Genomic DNA, 17,801 nt, shown 5'->3' on the forward strand with positions numbered 1-17,801 from the left:
ACAAGGAGATCGTAATGTTTAAAAAAATCGGCACCTATGATTGGCGACTTTACATCTGCGATGACAAACACCCACACAAAGGATCGTCGTAGGCCGAGATCGACAGTGATACGCTTGGTACCGTACGTGTGTATTGGGGTACCGTTCGCGCCAAACAGCTGTTGTGAGTGTTTTGGTGAGTTACGTTCTCTTAAGGTTGGTGGGACAACAGAAACGTCCGCTCCGGTGTCGATAAGGAATCAATTCGATGTTTTCGGGTCGTGTATGTGTATGCGTTGTAAACAATTGTTGTCGCTGCTGTCATTGTCCGTGGCGGACGCAGGATTGCTGGCAGATGCAGCAGCGGCGTGGGCGGTTTGCGGGTTAGCGCTTACATCGGTCGCGGTCGAGAGTACACCTCGATCTTCCCGTCGAAAAAAATACACGGTACGTTCGGGTTGTCAGCCTTCTGTTTTTCACACTTACGAGCTTGAGAACCGTGCCGGAAATGAAACCAGCAGATCCAGCCACGTTTATTTCTGGCTGGCGTTCCATCCCGTCGGCTGCAAGAACGAGAACGTGTATTAGTAAAACGGTTCCGTCTGTGGGGGTTACCTGTTAGTGCTTCATCTAAGCGTTGCGTTGCGGGCTTCGATACGTTGTTCCAGCGATTTTATCGTAGCTCCATCTCCTCGATGTTGAATAGAGGAAATCTGCTCGCGGGGTGCCTCCAGAATCTTGTCAGCAACTTTTGCCTGGTCATCCAGTGTTGCGGTTGGCATGGCAGCAATGATGGCACGAGTTGTGTTGGGCAGGGCTCGCAACCATAAGATCGTCAGGATGTTGTCGGTACAACCTGCTTCTCCTAAGCGGCGCATCTCGGACAGTAATACGCTGGGTTTCTGGTCCCCAAGGGACATGCCGGACAGCAAACTGCTCAGTCCCTGTGTTTCCGATGGTTGGAAATGAGCGATAACAGCTTCCTTTAGTGTTTCGTACTTGTTGCTGTTATTTTCATTTTGGCACTGCTTGATGACTGAATGCACGTATTTTGCTCGTGAACCAAGAGCGACGATCACTGTGTTGAACTTAAACTTGTCCAGTTTAATGCCGTTGACGTGAAAAGAGGCTTCGAGGCATATGAACCAGGTTTCAATATCCTCTTGGTCGAAGTCTGGGAAATTTATTTTGGCAATCAATGTAGCTTCACTTGCCTCACTTTTCACAATCAGCGAACCATTTTGTTCAACTTCGATGTTGGTCGTCATTTTGTTTCGCACGTGGTCGACACTTGATGGTCAATGTTCGTTTATTGAACTTAAAAACGCGGCGAGTGAAATGCAAATGAAAAGCGGTCACTGTGAAATGATCACTCGCGATTGCTACGTTACGTTTCGGATAAACGTTTATTTTGATACTTGTTCAGTCGGGGTCACCAGTTATGGGGTTATTCTCGCTAATTTCACTACTTTCGTGTGTACGTAATAAGTTGGCTTGTTGCTCGCTTGGTGGTCACTCGTAGAATAATTTTATATCTAACATAAAATATAATTCTAATCTTATATCTAGAGGTAGTAGTGTAATCGTTTGCTATTGTTAGTGTTAGTGAGTGCTACACGGTACGCGCGATGCGTTATGTATGCGTAACGCGTCTTAAGAAGCGGTTATACGTTGTGTCACCACAGATACTTGGCCCCGTATGGAAGGACCATAAAGGAACCGGTATAATGACAAGTTATACGAGATGTACGGCGACCTCACTGTCGTGCAGCGTATCATCACAAGGACAGAGGAGGCGTGGTAGGCCCAAATCGAGGTGGCAAGATGGCGTGGAGACATCCGCCATTAAGGCCGGGATAACGAACTGGCAGACGAAGGCGCGAGACCGTGAGCGGTTTCGGACACTGTCTGAGGCAGGCCAAGTCCGCAAAGCGGTTGTAGCGCCGGATAATTAAGTAAGTAAGTGATATACAGTCTGTTTCCAAGTTACGCGGTTTCTACGTTCCCGACGAATCCGCGTAACTCGAATATCCGCGTTAGTCGAATTTCACGTTTTTTACTGAAATACTATTTATTACTCGCAGTTTTTGATTTAAATTAGTACTTTTTACACTTTATCATTTATGTCATATGATTCGTGCAGAAAATTCTAATATTGAAGCCCTTTGAGTTTTTTGTATAGAGTTTGACAGTTGGAGGCTGAAATCATGTAAACACTCCATACAAAAGCACACTTAAAACTAGCCTGCAATTTTCAGTCTAGATTATTCTAGCCTCAAAGCTAGAATTAGGTTAGAGTACCTGCTCTAAAACACGGTGTTGTTCACATTTACCCCAAGGTGCATAAAGAGATCACGTGGTGAAATCTAGAATCAAAGTGTATGTAGTCCAGGTGGTCTCAGAGTATGTTTTTGGAAATTGAATATCACTTTTTGACAGGACGGGCGAACACTTTTGCTCAAAAAGCGTTTTAGAGGCTTGACGAATACAAAAAACACTCTTAAAATCTTTATTCTTAATTCATACACCTTGGGATAAGCACACCTGTATATTCTACTCCCTTAGATAGCTGCTCGAAAACTGCTATACAATGCAAACAGTTGACAGGCTGAAATTTCAGCCTACGAACTTACAACGGAAAGGGACCCGTTTCTGGCTTTTAAGCGGTTTCAATTTGTTAGCAAAAATGCAATTTATACCGAACTTGAAGCAAATTGTACTGATTTGACATTTAATCTGTCAAATTTAGAAAACCGCGTATCTCCGAATCCGCGTAAGTCGAGAACCGTGTAACTCGGGAACAGACTGTACTTTCAACTTTTACTCCAAGAAGTTTTGTATTAAAGAAAACAATGGTAACTTTTGATTTGAATGTCCTAATGATACAATCACTCTACCATTGGGCCTGATCGCCAACGAAAGTCGATAAAATTTATCCGATCGGTTAATATGCTCGAATCCACCGGTGGAATTTATTTTTCACCGGTGGATAATTTCTCCACTGGTGGATAACTCTTACCGATTCGAGTAGCCATTGGTTTTGCCTATCTGTCAATTACACTTTTGTTTACATTTAGAGGTGTTGTTTTGCGGAATGAATAAAATAGTGAATTTGTCTTATTTGCGGACCAAAGAAGTGCCTAGTGAAGAATCCACACCAGAAGTGGCCTTAGACAGTACCGACTGTAAGCCTGTACAAACAATCCGGGTAAAGTGTAAAACGGGTTGTTAGCTGAACAAGTCTAGATGAAACAAAATCGTATGAACTGGAGGACGAGGTTTGAATCCTTTCTGAACTTGCCGCCTTCGCTGACGCTTGCCCTGTGCCATGTACCATGTGTGTCCATCAACTCCAGCTACCGCGAACGTTGGATCCGTCAAAGTCCGTATTTTACGCTCTCGTGCAAAAATATATTGAAACAACGCGGTACAATTATTCCGTGCAATAAGGAGTGTCCGAAACCGCTCGCGGTCTCTCACCCGCGCCAGTCCATTATTCTAGCCTTAATGGCTGAAGCCTCCAAAATATCTGACCACTTCAATTTAAACCTACTACGCCCCCTCCGCAATGGCGGTAAGCGAACTGAGTGGCCTCGGGAGGCCCCGTGGATATAAAGTCCAGCATATATGGTGTGTACAGTAGTTTCATCGCGGGTCTACGTGAACGATACACGCTCCATGGACGAAGGTACTCAAAGACTACAGGGGGTACATATATGAGGAATTCCGACCAATACCCCCGCACTCCCCCAAGAAAATAAATTTAACATGTGTTTGATTCAAAGCCAAGTGACGAAATCAACCCCCCCCCCACCTGCCCGCACAGCACCTGGGTTTTTCGTTTCCATGCTTTTAACATGGCCTGTCCACTGAAGCCTGGCGAGTGTGCTTCCACACATACGATGATGATTTCATCAAATTTGATAATAATAAAATAGCTACGTTAAAATTGAAATCGTTGTGATTCAGTATGGATGCTATTCAAGTGTACATATTCGTTTAAATGGATGAACAAAAAAAATCTTTGGGATGTGTGTTTCAATCCGAACATGGTGTGAAATCATGCACTGCAAATTTTCTTAGTTTGCTGCAGTTACATTTTTTACTGAAAGCTATTGAGTAATACATGGTTTTGTTGTTTCACTGAATATTTGTAAAACAAATTACTGAAAATGCATTTATTTATTCTGTCAAAACGACATGTAAGTCAGTTTGAGCCTCAAAAGAAAATATAATGCGATGCCCGCTTGTTCGTGATGAACAAAAATTTGATTTGGGTAAGCGGTTACTTACAGACACCCCGATAAAATTTTAGGTGCATATTCGGCTTGCGGAATTAACGTTTTGGTTGAGAAAAATCTTCACACCACTTTGCTGTTCTTGCTGAAATTTCGTGGTAACCGTGAGTGCATACCAAATCAACAAACTTGTTTCGACAAAATACAGTTCACATCTGTATAAAACTTTATGAAACCCTTCAACAGCTTGCCTTTCTACCATCACTTCCTCCAGTCCACAATTTTGACTGGGGCCCCAAAGGTTAGCCGGGGCACGAGTTCTTAGTTTTTGCGAGATAACATAGACATAAGTCAAATTAAAAAGCGCACACATCGACATCGGAATCGATTCTTGAATGAAACCTCAACAGATAAAAAGAGCGTGCTTGGTGTCAGCCAATTTTTCTTGCTAATTTCTATGGCTACGAACCGTTGTGTTGAGATCGGTTCCGGAGCCTTTTAATGTCGTATGTCCTTGTAGTTTGCTCTTGTAACGGATTTTCGCTTTACCCAATTCGTGCGTTGCGTTCAATGCATTTGATCCAACGCTTTGGGTCAACGGTGATGAAATGATATTGTTTTGAGCTGTGGGCATGTATCGCAGCGTTCTGCGCTTCCAACTAAGGTAAAAATATTGCACATGTTAAAAAGGCAAATATTTTCTGCTTCTGATAGTAAAATGCTTCTGATAAATAAAATAAATATGCTTCTGATAGGTCTGGTAGTAATAGTAAATCTGATTGTAAACATAACTCAGGGAGGGAAAATGGGGGTATATTGGGTTGACAACACCAAATGGAAGGGGCCCCTCAATCGACGGGATCATCAACGGGGCCCCCAAATGGCCGAGGCAATGGAGATTGTTCTTCGTATTATGGCTGTATATGGCTGTATGTAGATGCAGCTGTAACGGTTTTTGGTCTTGTTGTATTCGCAAAAATTGAAATAGTCGATAAAAACCATATATAAATGAACATGGTCCATAGGTTCCTTGAGTATTTTTATACCCTTCCCCCCCCCCCTTCCTTCTAACTGAAACCTTTCCCATTTCCCCTTCTCTTCGGTCCACAAACTTGATGTGTTCGATTAGGATCAAGAGTGAAAATTTTAGTTTTTGCATTAAAAGACACACACAATCCACTATACCAGGCCAGGAATGTGAATACCATTTTTCGTGTGAAACAGCTGTCTGCTTTCGGCACACAATCGCATAGCGGTTGCAGGGGCCCCGTATACAAGTACAGTACGGTTCATCCCAGCCAAGAGCGCACACAATTACATCGATTTAACCATTTTTCGAATGAAACCTCAACCCATTGAACTACCGTTGACCAAACGACCTTCCTAGGCTTTTTAAAGCGACGCGAGCTTGGTGTCAATTTTTCCTGCTAATTTCTCCGGAGCTGGTGTATTGAAATTTTGTTTAGGTGCCTTTAAATTTTTGTCTGTGTATGATGTGTGCTTGTGGCTGTTGAAACGGGTTTTCTTTGTGGTTAAACGCAGCGTTCTGTTCTGTGTTCCGTGCATTGGATTTTAGCAGCAAGTGTCTCCGTGTTTTTTTTTTGGGGGGTAGATTCGATACGAAGTCGAACATCCACAAAGACGGGGCCCCCTCGAACGCCGGGGCCCCTGGCGGCCGCCCAGTCCGCCCACCGTTTAACGCGCCACTGGTCGCGGGACTTTTTGACAATCGGATCGACTCGCCCGCGCTTCTTTCGAGGCTCAACATGTATGTCCCGCCGAGATCGCTCCGAGCTAGATCGCTACTTGACGTGGAGGAACGCCGCACTCGCTTTGGCTCCTCTGATCCGTTAATTCGTATGTGCCGTGAGTTTAATGTTATTTGTGATCGTCATCAACCTGACATGTCGCGCACCGCATTGTTAAATAGTATTCGTGTCGTGCGACCTTTTACATGCTAATTATGTTACTTACGACTAAGCGTGACAAATGAATGACCGAAATGTGACTATGTTATAATGAATGAATGTAAATGAATTCGCTTCAAGTGGACCACTTGCGGTCCGTTGAATTTTAATTAATAAATAACAAATAAAATCGTCCTTACATGGCCTGAACAACAATTCTCCATGATGTTTGGTCCCTAGTTGCAGCATCTCAACCATGTAGACCCATTCTCCGACAAAACTTACTTTATCTGATCCAGATTACCAACCCCTTCTTGGCGAGACACGTGTTTGGTATCCTCATAACATGCCCCAGCGATCGTATCCTGTCTGCCTTCACCATCTTTAAGGTGAACGATTCGCCGTACAGCTGTGCAAACTCGTTGTTCATCCTTCTCCTCCAAACTTCATGCTCGAACACACCACCAAAGGTGGTTGGAAAATGCGTCACTCAAACACGTTAAAAGCGTTTGCGTCTTCCGCTCGAATTATCCAGGATTCGTGTCCATAGAGGACCACCAGGCGAATCAATGTGCGTTACATTTCACATTTCATGCGGGCTGAGTCTTCTGGATCTCAGCAGTTGATGAAGCCCATAGTATACACGATTCTCCTGCACGGAATTTGCTGCTGATGTTGTTGTCCGAAGTAGCGACCATACCAAGATAGAAGAACTCTTTTACGACCTCGAGACTGTCGCCGTCAACTAATAAAATGCTCCTTAGTTGGTCTGATTCTGATCTATGATTGTTGATTTGCATTTGAGTCACCTGCGTTTATACGACTTACACACCTTCGCTGTTTCTCAATAATGAAACATTAACCATTTGAAAGTCATGAAACAATTTCTTCGGCTGCATACAAAATGACACCTTGCAGGGCGATGTTGAAGAGCAGACAGAACAGTCCGTCACCTTGTCTCAAAACCTGTGATCGTCAACAGTACCCTGTGCGATTCGAACGATTCCGACATCAAGTTTGATACTCTTTCCTTGCACTGCACCTCGTACATAATGGCTTCTACCATCCGGATCAACTTCCCAAGAAAGTGGTACCGCTGCATGATTTTCTATAGCTCATACCGGACTAAGGTTTTGTAGGTTGCCTGAAGTCTATGAATAGGTCAGTGGTGGATTTGCCTCCAACAAACCCTGCTTGGTAGCTGCCGACGAATTCTGTAGCTAGGGATGCATACGTGCAGAACAGGGTCTAGGGCAGGATCTTGTTGGCGGCATTAAAGACTGTGATGGCACGAAAATTCGAGCATTCCAGCTTGTCGTCTGTTTTTTTTAATTTAAATGTCATGGGTGAATGAAACCCAGCGTTCACTCACTTCTAGCAGTTATATCTGTTCCCAGATTCTTATAATCATGAATGCACCAACGATTTCGACGGTAAGCCTCACCGGCCCTGTATTGAAGAGCTTGGCCTCTTGCTTATCACTGCCAATAGACTTATTGCTCTTAAACTGCTTGATAGATGCAAATCATTGTAATGTGGCAGCAAATCTCATTGACAGAACTGATTGTCCTCCTTTGCACAAACTACCATCAATAGGTTCAACCCGGTACTGAATTTAATAACTTTCCGTTCCGCTTACATTAACTGAATTTAAGTTGAATTTAACCAAATATACACGAAGCAAATGGGGCGGTCCCGTGGTACATTCGTCAACTCGAACGACTTAATAACACGCCCGCAATGGGTTCAAGCCTGGAACGGACCGTCCCCCTGTAGTAAGGACTGACTATGCGGCTATGTGGTATTGAATAAAGTCTTGAAAGCCTGTATAGGCTGGCATGTCCCCGTAGGACGTTTTCGCCAATTAGAAGAAGAAGAAGAACACGATGCAAAATTGATTTTATTTTTGCTAAGTTTTCAACTCAACTGTTGTGTGTCCTGTTCAATCAATACTGTTGTGTGTCCGATGAGATTTTTGTCAACCGCAATAATTCTTAGAATACGGAATTCAACCTGTACACTGCTTCCATTCATGAGGGCAGAGTACAGTTGATCGTAATGATTGTTCATCTCCCATCAAAAGACACAGGGACCGCTACCGGCGTACGGGAAAGTTTGCTGGAGGTCCCTGTAGACCGCCATAGCGTGTAAACCTGAACGTGTTAATCTGTGCTCTACCTTCTGCAGGGTTTTATTGTAGAAAAAATGATTTGACTGAATCAAACGCCGTAGCTCTATGATTAACAACATGCATTCTGCTTAACATTCATGGTTTTGCTTTGAGTGTTTAAATGTAAGTTGATAATCACTGGTTTTTGAATTTCATAAATTATAGATGATGAGTCCTGCAGTACTTGGACGCTAATGTTTCTACCCAGGAAACGGCGCCACAGTGGCAGCAATTTGAAGCTATCGTTGATCTCGTCAACGTAAGTGGATCGTAAAATTACAGGAATTATTTGTCTTAAATTGTGTGATAGGAGTGCCATAATATCAAAATCTACTGTTGTGTGTTTAAGTGTGTGGATTTCTGTTCAACACATCAAAGAAATAATTGTGTATGTGTTTGTCCCATAATGCATCCATCTCAGTCTGAAAGGTTGAATTGGACATGTGGGTTTATTTTGAACATTCCTCTTCCTGCATTACTTGGTAGTTGAAAACATAAACAATATATAGTTAACATCAACCAAACTAAGAAGGACGTAGGTCTTTTTTTGTTAAACATTTAATGATATTGTGATATGAATGAGTGTAAAACCGTTTTTAAACGACAGCGTTGTAATTGTGTTTCTTACATTGTTGCTAAAATTAACACCGTATAAAAGCCAATGTGAATGAATCACTTTTTTCTATGATATTTTGCATGAATTTTGCAAGGGCAAATACATGAACATGCATTTGTATAAATCATCATCGTCATCAATTGTTTGCCATATTCAACTTCATTCCCAGTCATAGGCTGATATATGATTATGCGCAAGCATCTGAATATAGTTGTTAATCGACTTGCGATTTTGTTTCCCCTTTGCTCAGGGATCACACACGTCCTTGGCAGATTTCGGAAAGTAAAGTAGATAATTCTATGGTTGTGAAGTTTTAATTTATTGCCGGAGTACTTCCGTACGTTCATTATTTAAACTCTCATTCACAGCTACGCGAAGCATGTTCTTCTTTTTTTCTTTGACATTTTTATGTTTTTTGTAGTGCCTGTTGCGCTTGTCCATCTCACCAACCCTATTGCGTTCGGCTTCTACAACTGGACGTTTAGTTACCTGTACTTGCTTAGTCCATTTATAACGTACATCTCCTAACCCTCCTTGAAACGCGATACTTCATATGCCCATCGTTTCGGTTTTAGGTGCGAGATGAGTCACCTTTTTCCTTCTGTCTTCTTTAGTTATTTTGTTGTTTGAAAAGCAATACGAAAAAGAAAAATGGTCGGTTAATTTATTTGCTAACAGCTACGAATAATATCGATGTGCGATAAAATACTCATCATACATACTGTATGGATCTTCATTTGTGTTCATCTTCATACTGTATGGATCTCGATCTGTGTTGCCGTTTGATGTCCTAGAAGCTATTAGATTGGATCACGCTGGTCAAGGATGCATACATACATGAAAAATTGTTGATGGTTATTACTATAAAAATCTGTACAAAAACTCATTCAACTTACCAAACTGGTCGCGTTTCAAATTGATTAGACGAAAGCACCATTTTCGCAAATATCGACATGCCTTTTCTTTCCGCAAGCTCGATTCACCTCAACACACGTTTGATTCAATTGTAAACAAAACATGACCCAGCATCAGTTAAAACAATTTCAACGGCTTTAAAAAAATATTCCACAAAAAAAAAAAAAACAAATACGATTCCATCAACCAGATCGAATCCGTACAGTTGAAAATAACTGCTAGATCAAAACTGCCGGTCAGCAAAAGTGCCCGAGTACGGTGCACGTGTAGGGGAAAGCGGGGCAAAATGGGCATGTTAAGCAGTTTACTGAATATTCCTTTGAATATTCCACAAAACACAATTTTTCTTTCATTAATGTATGCCTCAACCATTTATCTATGGATTAAAATTGCCACATAGAATAAAAACAACTTAAAACATGAAAATAATGTAAATTAAAAGTTGATGTTTAACGAGAAGCTATTTTGACACGCGGGGTAAAATGGGCATAGCCCTGGGGCAAAATGGGCATATGTAAGCAAACTGTGAAACGTCAAAACACTGGGGCAATTTGGGCCACAACAACTGCGCTTAGGTAATGGTCTATGCTTTGCGCACGTTTCGTGAAATGTATTTTTCGTTCTATCTTTTGATTTGCTGGGCAGAAAAGCCCTTAAAATTCTTCCAAAAATATGTTATCAAGATTAAAACAGATTTTAAACGTTTAAATCTACAAAATCGAATCTTATTAAGCTGTGTCTGTTATCATTTTGAGGCGACAAATACAACACCATAGCCTCACCAAGCGCCGTATGTCTAAAGCATCTGGCCATTTTGCCCCAAGCGTAACTGCCCATTTTGCCCCACGTGAAGCATTTTTGTATTTTTTGTTATATTAGTAAAAATACGCATTCAACCGCCTTGCTTTCTTCAGACAAATTGTAAAGAAATATCATATCTTTAAAAATATATCATGAAAAACTTCAACGCATCCCTGTGACACTAGTTTAAGCTTATTTTCGAAGTGGCAAAAATTACATCAATATGCTGCTAAACCTTATTTTCCATGATTCTTAGTTATTTGCTATGTAAGGGTTATGAAAACTACATGGTGTTCATAGAACACTCTAATGAATACATTTTGAGCATTGGAAAGTATTTTTGTAGTCAAAAAATGCTTAAATAGAGGGTACCCATTTTGCCCCACATGTCCATTTTGCCCCGCTTTCCCCTACGAAGAAGAGCAACCCGCTGCGCAAAGCGACGGAAGAAATCATGGAGCTCTAAAATTTTACCATGCCTTCCTTTTCTCTCCAACGGCAAATTTGTCGAGCAACCCGTCCCTGGCTCCGCCTCATACCCCCTCGCCTGAGCACGCTGTCGAAGGTTTGGATGTGTTGGTGCGTCAGACGACCAATCGCTGTCAGCCGTCGTCCGTGCTTTTTCCCTCCATAGCGCCATCTCTTTCTCGCGTGTGGTCAATGCTCGCGAGCTGTTGTGGCGCCTAAAAATGCCGTTAACAAACATTGCGGCGATGAAGTTGCATTTTCATAAATCAAACCAAAAAATCGCAATGAGTTACGCTGGAGGGTTTGTTGTCTGGAAAAAATTACTAAGGAATCGCTAGTTTACGCTGGAGGGTTTGTTGTGCATCGCGCAGAACTCTAATTCGCATTGACACGTTCAGCCCGGCGCTGATTTTCGCACTTTCCGTTCCACCAGCATCAAGAACGCAACCTGATTGTGAAACCGGTATACTGGAAAGTTCACTGGTAGTCCCTGGGACATGTCATCGTGCTGAACGTGTTAAGCATTAAGCATAACTTTGTTATCCTAAGCTTTTGCTTTCGTATGCTGTAGATTACATAGATATCCTGAGCCATCTGCGCGTGGGTGTGAGCGTGCGTGTGTGTGCAACACTTTCGCCAAATGTGTTTTCTTCCGGAATGTTATGATCCATCGGTCAAAGAAAGGAAGGTGTTCATGAAAGGCGGAAAGACGATTTGAGGCCCTTGTCAATGGTAACTGATGACCGGGAGCAGGGGGTACTAGCACACAGCTGTTGGAAGATTGAACGATATACTTAAATTGCCGGCGGATGGGGGGGAGGGGGGGGGTTGCAATGGGACCCCTACGATCATCGGTCACAGGCCCTAAAATTGTAGTAGCCATGGAGGAAGGGGAGGTGCAAATGGTTCTCCAGCCACGGAGCCCCAACGACCATCTTTCCGGGGGCCCTTATCGCTAATACTCTGTCCACTTGTAGACATACGGCATACTACAGACTAGAGATCATCGGCGACCGCCTAGTCCGCCTACCGTTAGGTCCGCCGCTGGTTCATGACGGTGTTATTTTTTATCGTGGAGGTGCATCCTTCCCCCTGCCTGCAGCGTATGCATCGAGCAGGAGACAGTGTGGCAGAATGCAAGTTACCCGCTGGATAGGAGCGGTCCCACGGCACCGCCATCATTCCGCACATCTGCATGCCCGTCGTGGGTTCTAACCGCGTATGAACCGTCCGCCTTAGCAAGAGCTGACTAAACGGCGATATGATATTCAAGTCCTGAAAAGGCCGGCATGATCGCGTTGGCTAGTACGCCGATAATAATAATAATAATTATAAAAAGAACTAAGCGTAGCAGTCCACACCCGGGTAAGAGTTTGTCTTGACTTTGTTGCTGCCAAATAATCAAATAGTTTTGGGGTTTCCAAACGCACGCACACACACAATCACACAATCACGCGCGCGCAAACTCACACACAAACACGTGCGCGCAAACTCACACACACACACACACACACACACACACACGCACGTGAGCACGCACGCACACACGCACGCACACATGCACGTACGCGTGCACGCGGGCACGCACCCGCGAAAGCGCGAACGCAAGCACGCACTCCCCCCCCAGAACCGCCCCCCCCCTCCCGCACGAGCGAGCACGGCTACCTTGTCGGTAGAACGGCTTGTTCAGCTATCTTGTAGCGCATCCTCATCCAAAGCGCCGGCCGGGGTGGGGGATCGCGACATGATAGAGTGAACGGTCACTTTCCCGCGCTGTGTGTGTGTGTGTGTGTGTCGTAACCCGAAAACTCGAGACAGATTTCGGCACATTAAAAAAAAAAAATATTGCCACTATACACTGTGCTTGTTAGAAAACGAAAATAACCAAAAACGGGAGGAATTCTTTGCCAAGCATTTATTACGTGAAACGCGCCAAAAAATTAGTCGTTTTATCCCGCTAATTGGTTCAAGAGTCCCGAATGTTGCCCTACCGCTCCTTTTTATCCCTGCCCTGATCAGTTTGGTTCGTATTGGTTCGGGTTTTCTGGCTATCTTCGGATGCCTCCTGTTTATGACAGGTCGGCACTCTCCCATCAAACAGTCCCAACATTGTCCCCCCAAGTGTGCCACAGTTGATCGTATTAACCTTATCTGATATCAACGGTGGCCTCACTTCCTTCTGACCTGTCAATTAAGCGCGTGTGGTTGTTTTGGTACGTATCGTGCTTCTTCTTTCGTGCTAACGCGTGCTATCTATTTTATCACAGTCGTATGTTTTAACGTACCGTACTTTTTCTACTCATGTGCGGCTTCTGCATCTAAAGAAATAAGCTGTACACCAGTAATAACAAGTACCGCATCTTTTTTCTACATTGGGTTAACCTGCTCTACTATTGTACAGCCGTCTGTATCGTTTGTCAAAGTATGCGTGCGACGTTAAAGCACTAAAACTAACTAAATCTGTCTAGTTTCAGGAAAATGTAAACAATTGATACATAAATACCACGGTCGCTGTCGCTGCTGAATTCTAAAATTATCGCCCCTAGCTTAATAATCCTAACAACAATCAACATCACACTATTAACGTGAACAAACAAACGGGTAGGTCCCTCAATACCGGTTATGATAACGCTATCCCGTTCTGGTACGGAATATTGCGATGATTTCCAAGTGATGTGTACCATAAACGTGTAGTGAACCTAGAGTTTTGAGTGTATTGTTGCCTAAAGTCCCCAGTATGTGTTACGTAGGCTAAGTGTGATGCGCATCTTGAGCGATTCGCGTATACGGGTTGCGGCGTAAAAATAATACATTTAGGATGCTGTTGCGGTGCGCAGTGGTTGCTATTGTTGGTGTCATGATGATGCGGGTCATGACCTACGGACCGTAAACAGCCATCTTCTTTTGTCATGCGATTTATTTGGTCCGTCTCGATAACGCGAAGACAAATTTCGCCTTCTGGATCCCATCTAAGTTTAGTGTTTGCGACAACGAGCATTCGAAACTTGTGTTTGTGCTCGACATTTTCATATCGCCACCTGTCGCACGCATATTTTGTCACTATAAACCTTTCATGCGTTTGGGCTCTATCGTCGCTGCTAACGTTCTTATGCAGCCTGTGTCGGTAGAACTCACTCGCCTTACTTTGCACCGAGTTATAAGGGATCGCGTCACCTGCTTCAAGGATGTTCTTCACGGTGTCTACTTCCGACGGGATGAGTTGATATTGATAAAACTCACCGGCCTTACTCTGCACCGATTTGCGAGGCATCTTGTCTCCTGTTTCAGGGATGCTCCTCCAGGTGTCTTCTTCCGACAAGATGAGCTCGCGGTGATGTGAGGTTTTCGCCTTACTTTGCACCCATCGATGAGGGGTGGCTACTTCCGACGAAACAGCTACTTCGCGCAGTGTTCCCGGGGCGAACGATCCTCCGCTACGGCTGTTGGTCCTGTCCTCATATTTTATAGTGGGACCCGACCCTGTGGTAGCTGGTTGCGCCCTTGGCATACGACGCGTAGTCTGCTCCTCCATATCACGTTGCACTTCCAACACGGTTTTGCACTTTTCTTATTCGCGCGCGCGACTTACTACGATCTTCGATCCGCGAACGAGTTACTCATAAAGTTGATCTAATTTTTTGGAATGTTAGAAAACGAAAATAACCAAAAACGGGAGGAATTCTTTGCCAAGCATTTATTACGTGAAACGCGCCAAAAAATTAGTCGTTTTATCCCGCTAATTGGTTCAAGAGCCCCGAATGTTGCCCTATCGCTCCTTTTTATCCCTGCCCTGATCAGTTTGGTTCGTATTGGTTCGGGTTTTCTGGCTATCTTCGGATGCCTCCTGTTTATGACAGGTCGTTGGGCACTCTCCCATCAAACAGTCCCAACAGTGCTACATGATGCTTAGAAGGTCGTTGAAGCATCAAACATGTTCAAATTAAAAAAAATATTAGATTAGTGTTAGACGTTCTCCTACGCTTGTTTTAAATAGGCTTCTTCACCCTCAACTGGCAGGGGTATCGAATGGTCTCATCAGCAGCGGCACGAAATAAAATAAACCATCAATACACCGATAACACTTTGAATCCCAATCCAGCTTCTCCCACAGCGTCTCAAGGTCACACACAAATTAATAAACGCTAACACCCACCAATAACAATACACAACCGCAATGCACATATATGAACCGCGTATATAAGGCGGACGGTTCATACGCGGTTAGAACCCACGACGGGCATGCAGATGTGCGGAATGATGGCGGTGCCGTGGCACCGCTCCTATCCAGCGGGTAACTTGCATTCTGCCACACTGTCTCCTGCTCGATGCATACGCTGCAGGCAGGGGGAAGGATGCACCTCCACGATAAAAAATAACACCGTCATGAACCAGCGGCGGACCTAACGGTAGGCGGACTAGGCGGTCGCCGATGATCTCTAGTCTGTAGTATGCCGTATGTCTACAAGTGGACAGAGTATTAGCGATAAGGGCCTCCGGAAAGATGGTCGTTGGGGCTCCGTGGCTGGAAAACCATTTGCACCTCCCCTTCCTCCATGGCTACTACAATTTTAGGGCCTGTGACCGATGATCGTAGGGGTCCCATTGCCACACCCCCCCTCCCCCCATCCGCCGGCAATTTAAGTATACCGTTCAATCTTCCAACAGCTGTGTGCTAGTACCCCCTGCTCCCGGTCATCAGTTACCATTGACAAGGGCCTCAAATCGTCTTTCCGCCTTTCATGAACACCTTCCTTTCTTTGACCGATGGATCATAACATTCCGGAAGAAAACACATTTGGCGAAAGTGTTGCACACACACGCACGCTCACACCCACGCGCAGATGGCTCAGGATATCTATGTAATCTACAGCATACGAAAGCAAAAGCTTAGGATAACAAAGTTATGCTTAATGCTTAACACGTTCAGCACGATGACATGTCCCAGGGACTACCAGTGAACTTTCCAGTATACCGGTTTCACAATCAGGTTGCGTTCTTGATGCTGGTGGAACGGAAAGTGCGAAAATCAGCGCCGGGCTGAACGTGTCAATGCGAATTAGAGTTCTGCGCGATGCACAACAAACCCTCCAGCGTAAACTAGCGATTCCTTAGTAATTTTTTCCAGACAACAAACCCTCCAGCGTAACTCATTGCGATTTTTTGGTTTGATTTATGAAAATGCAACTTCATCGCCGCAATGTTTGTTAACGGCATTTTTAGGCGCCACAACAGCTCGCGAGCATTGACCACACGCGAGAAAGAGATGGCGCTATGGAGGGAAAAAGCACGGACGACGGCTGACAGCGATTGGTCGTCTGACGCACCAACACATCCAAACCTTCGACAGCGTGCTCAGGCGAGGGGGTATGAGGCGGAGCCAGGGACGGGTTGCTCGACAAATTTGCCGTTGGAGAGAAAAGGAAGGCATGATACAATTTTCAGAACTCCATGATTTCTTCCGTCGCTTTGCGCAGCGGGAGACTAGTTAAAGTGGCACGGTTACAGGGCTACGCAACGTTTATCGGAGGGCGTATAAGAATTGCACTTCAATTAACCATTTTGTTTTTGGATCCTTTGTGAAAGATTTTATTTTCTGTGTACTTATGTTATTTATTTCATATATTGCAGTATATTGATTTATGAATACTTAATTTTCTTTTATTTAATATTTTATTAATTAATTAAAGGATCGTGTACCCCTTGAAATACATAATTTATGTTTAAAAATTCACATTGTTTTCCCCGCCGAATACACTGCTTCAGACCTTTACTGTACACGGATATTATAGGAACTGTGAGCGTCCAGAATGAGCGATAGCTTGAATGTAGAGTGTAGCGTGCTTTCCATGGTCAGCAGCAGAGTAGCAATTCCACTCGAAGCCACTGCGATTGCAATTTTCGATTAAATGCAAGAATATTTTCGAGCATAAACGGATTTCCGATGCCACCAGGTCAATCTAGAAAAAAACCTGTACATTGTGTGTCTCCTCTCCGCTGGATTATTCTGTCAAATCGTAGCTGTCCACTGCTGCGGTAATTTCATCGCACACCGTTCATTGTTCGTTGTACAATCGGTTCACGTTTACTAATATGTTGTCCAGCTCATCGATAGCATAAGAGTGCTCCGCGTCTACCGGGGAAAATATTTGGCTGTGGATAAGGCGTATTGTACAAAGTCTGGCAGTATCTGCACAAAGTCGTCTAAATGCAGCATGGTCGGAAACATCGTCAGCGCCTTCCGTGGCGTCTTTTCGCACAGGTACTGATTAATGAGCGGTTTGAGGTTCCCGACAGCTCGCAGTATCTGATTCTGTTTGGAGTCTTCGACGGTGTACTGATCTTGATTTTGCGAGTGTAAATTTACAATAAGAGAGGATAATGCGAAATTTCCTCCACCAATATAAGTGCCAATAAGGTAACGCAGATGATTGAACATTTGAAATGAGACTGCTGCCTGTAGAGTCCTGGATATTTTGTTGTCGTTCTGCAGCATTCCAGACATCAACAGTACACCGTGCGGCCAATAACGATCAGCCAATCAGTCTGGCGATGGCCCGTGATCCACTGGTTACCCGTACCAACATACCACGGAAGCTGCTGCAATAAATTGTAAGCTTAACTGTAGTTATTGAATCTTTATGCTGTTTAGATCACTTCATAAATATTACACAACTTCACATACGTGAGGGCGATATTCGTCCGTTCGT

The 17,801-nt window shown here is 43.9% G+C and overlaps 1 protein-coding gene across 1 annotated transcript; it reads right to left on the reverse strand.

Moving 5' to 3' along the window:
• Positions 1 to 605: 605 nt before the first annotated feature.
• LOC120901049 lies at positions 606 to 1,247 on the reverse strand. The gene has a single exon (XM_040308755.1). It carries the CDS (start codon positions 1,245 to 1,247, stop codon positions 606 to 608), a length of 642 nt encoding a protein of 213 aa, XP_040164689.1.
• Positions 1,248 to 17,801: the final 16,554 nt, after the last annotated feature.

The sequence above is a fragment of the Anopheles arabiensis genome, chromosome 3 (assembly GCF_016920715.1).
Source record: "Anopheles arabiensis isolate DONGOLA chromosome 3, AaraD3, whole genome shotgun sequence".
Classification (NCBI taxonomy): Eukaryota; Metazoa; Arthropoda; class Insecta; order Diptera; family Culicidae; genus Anopheles; species Anopheles arabiensis.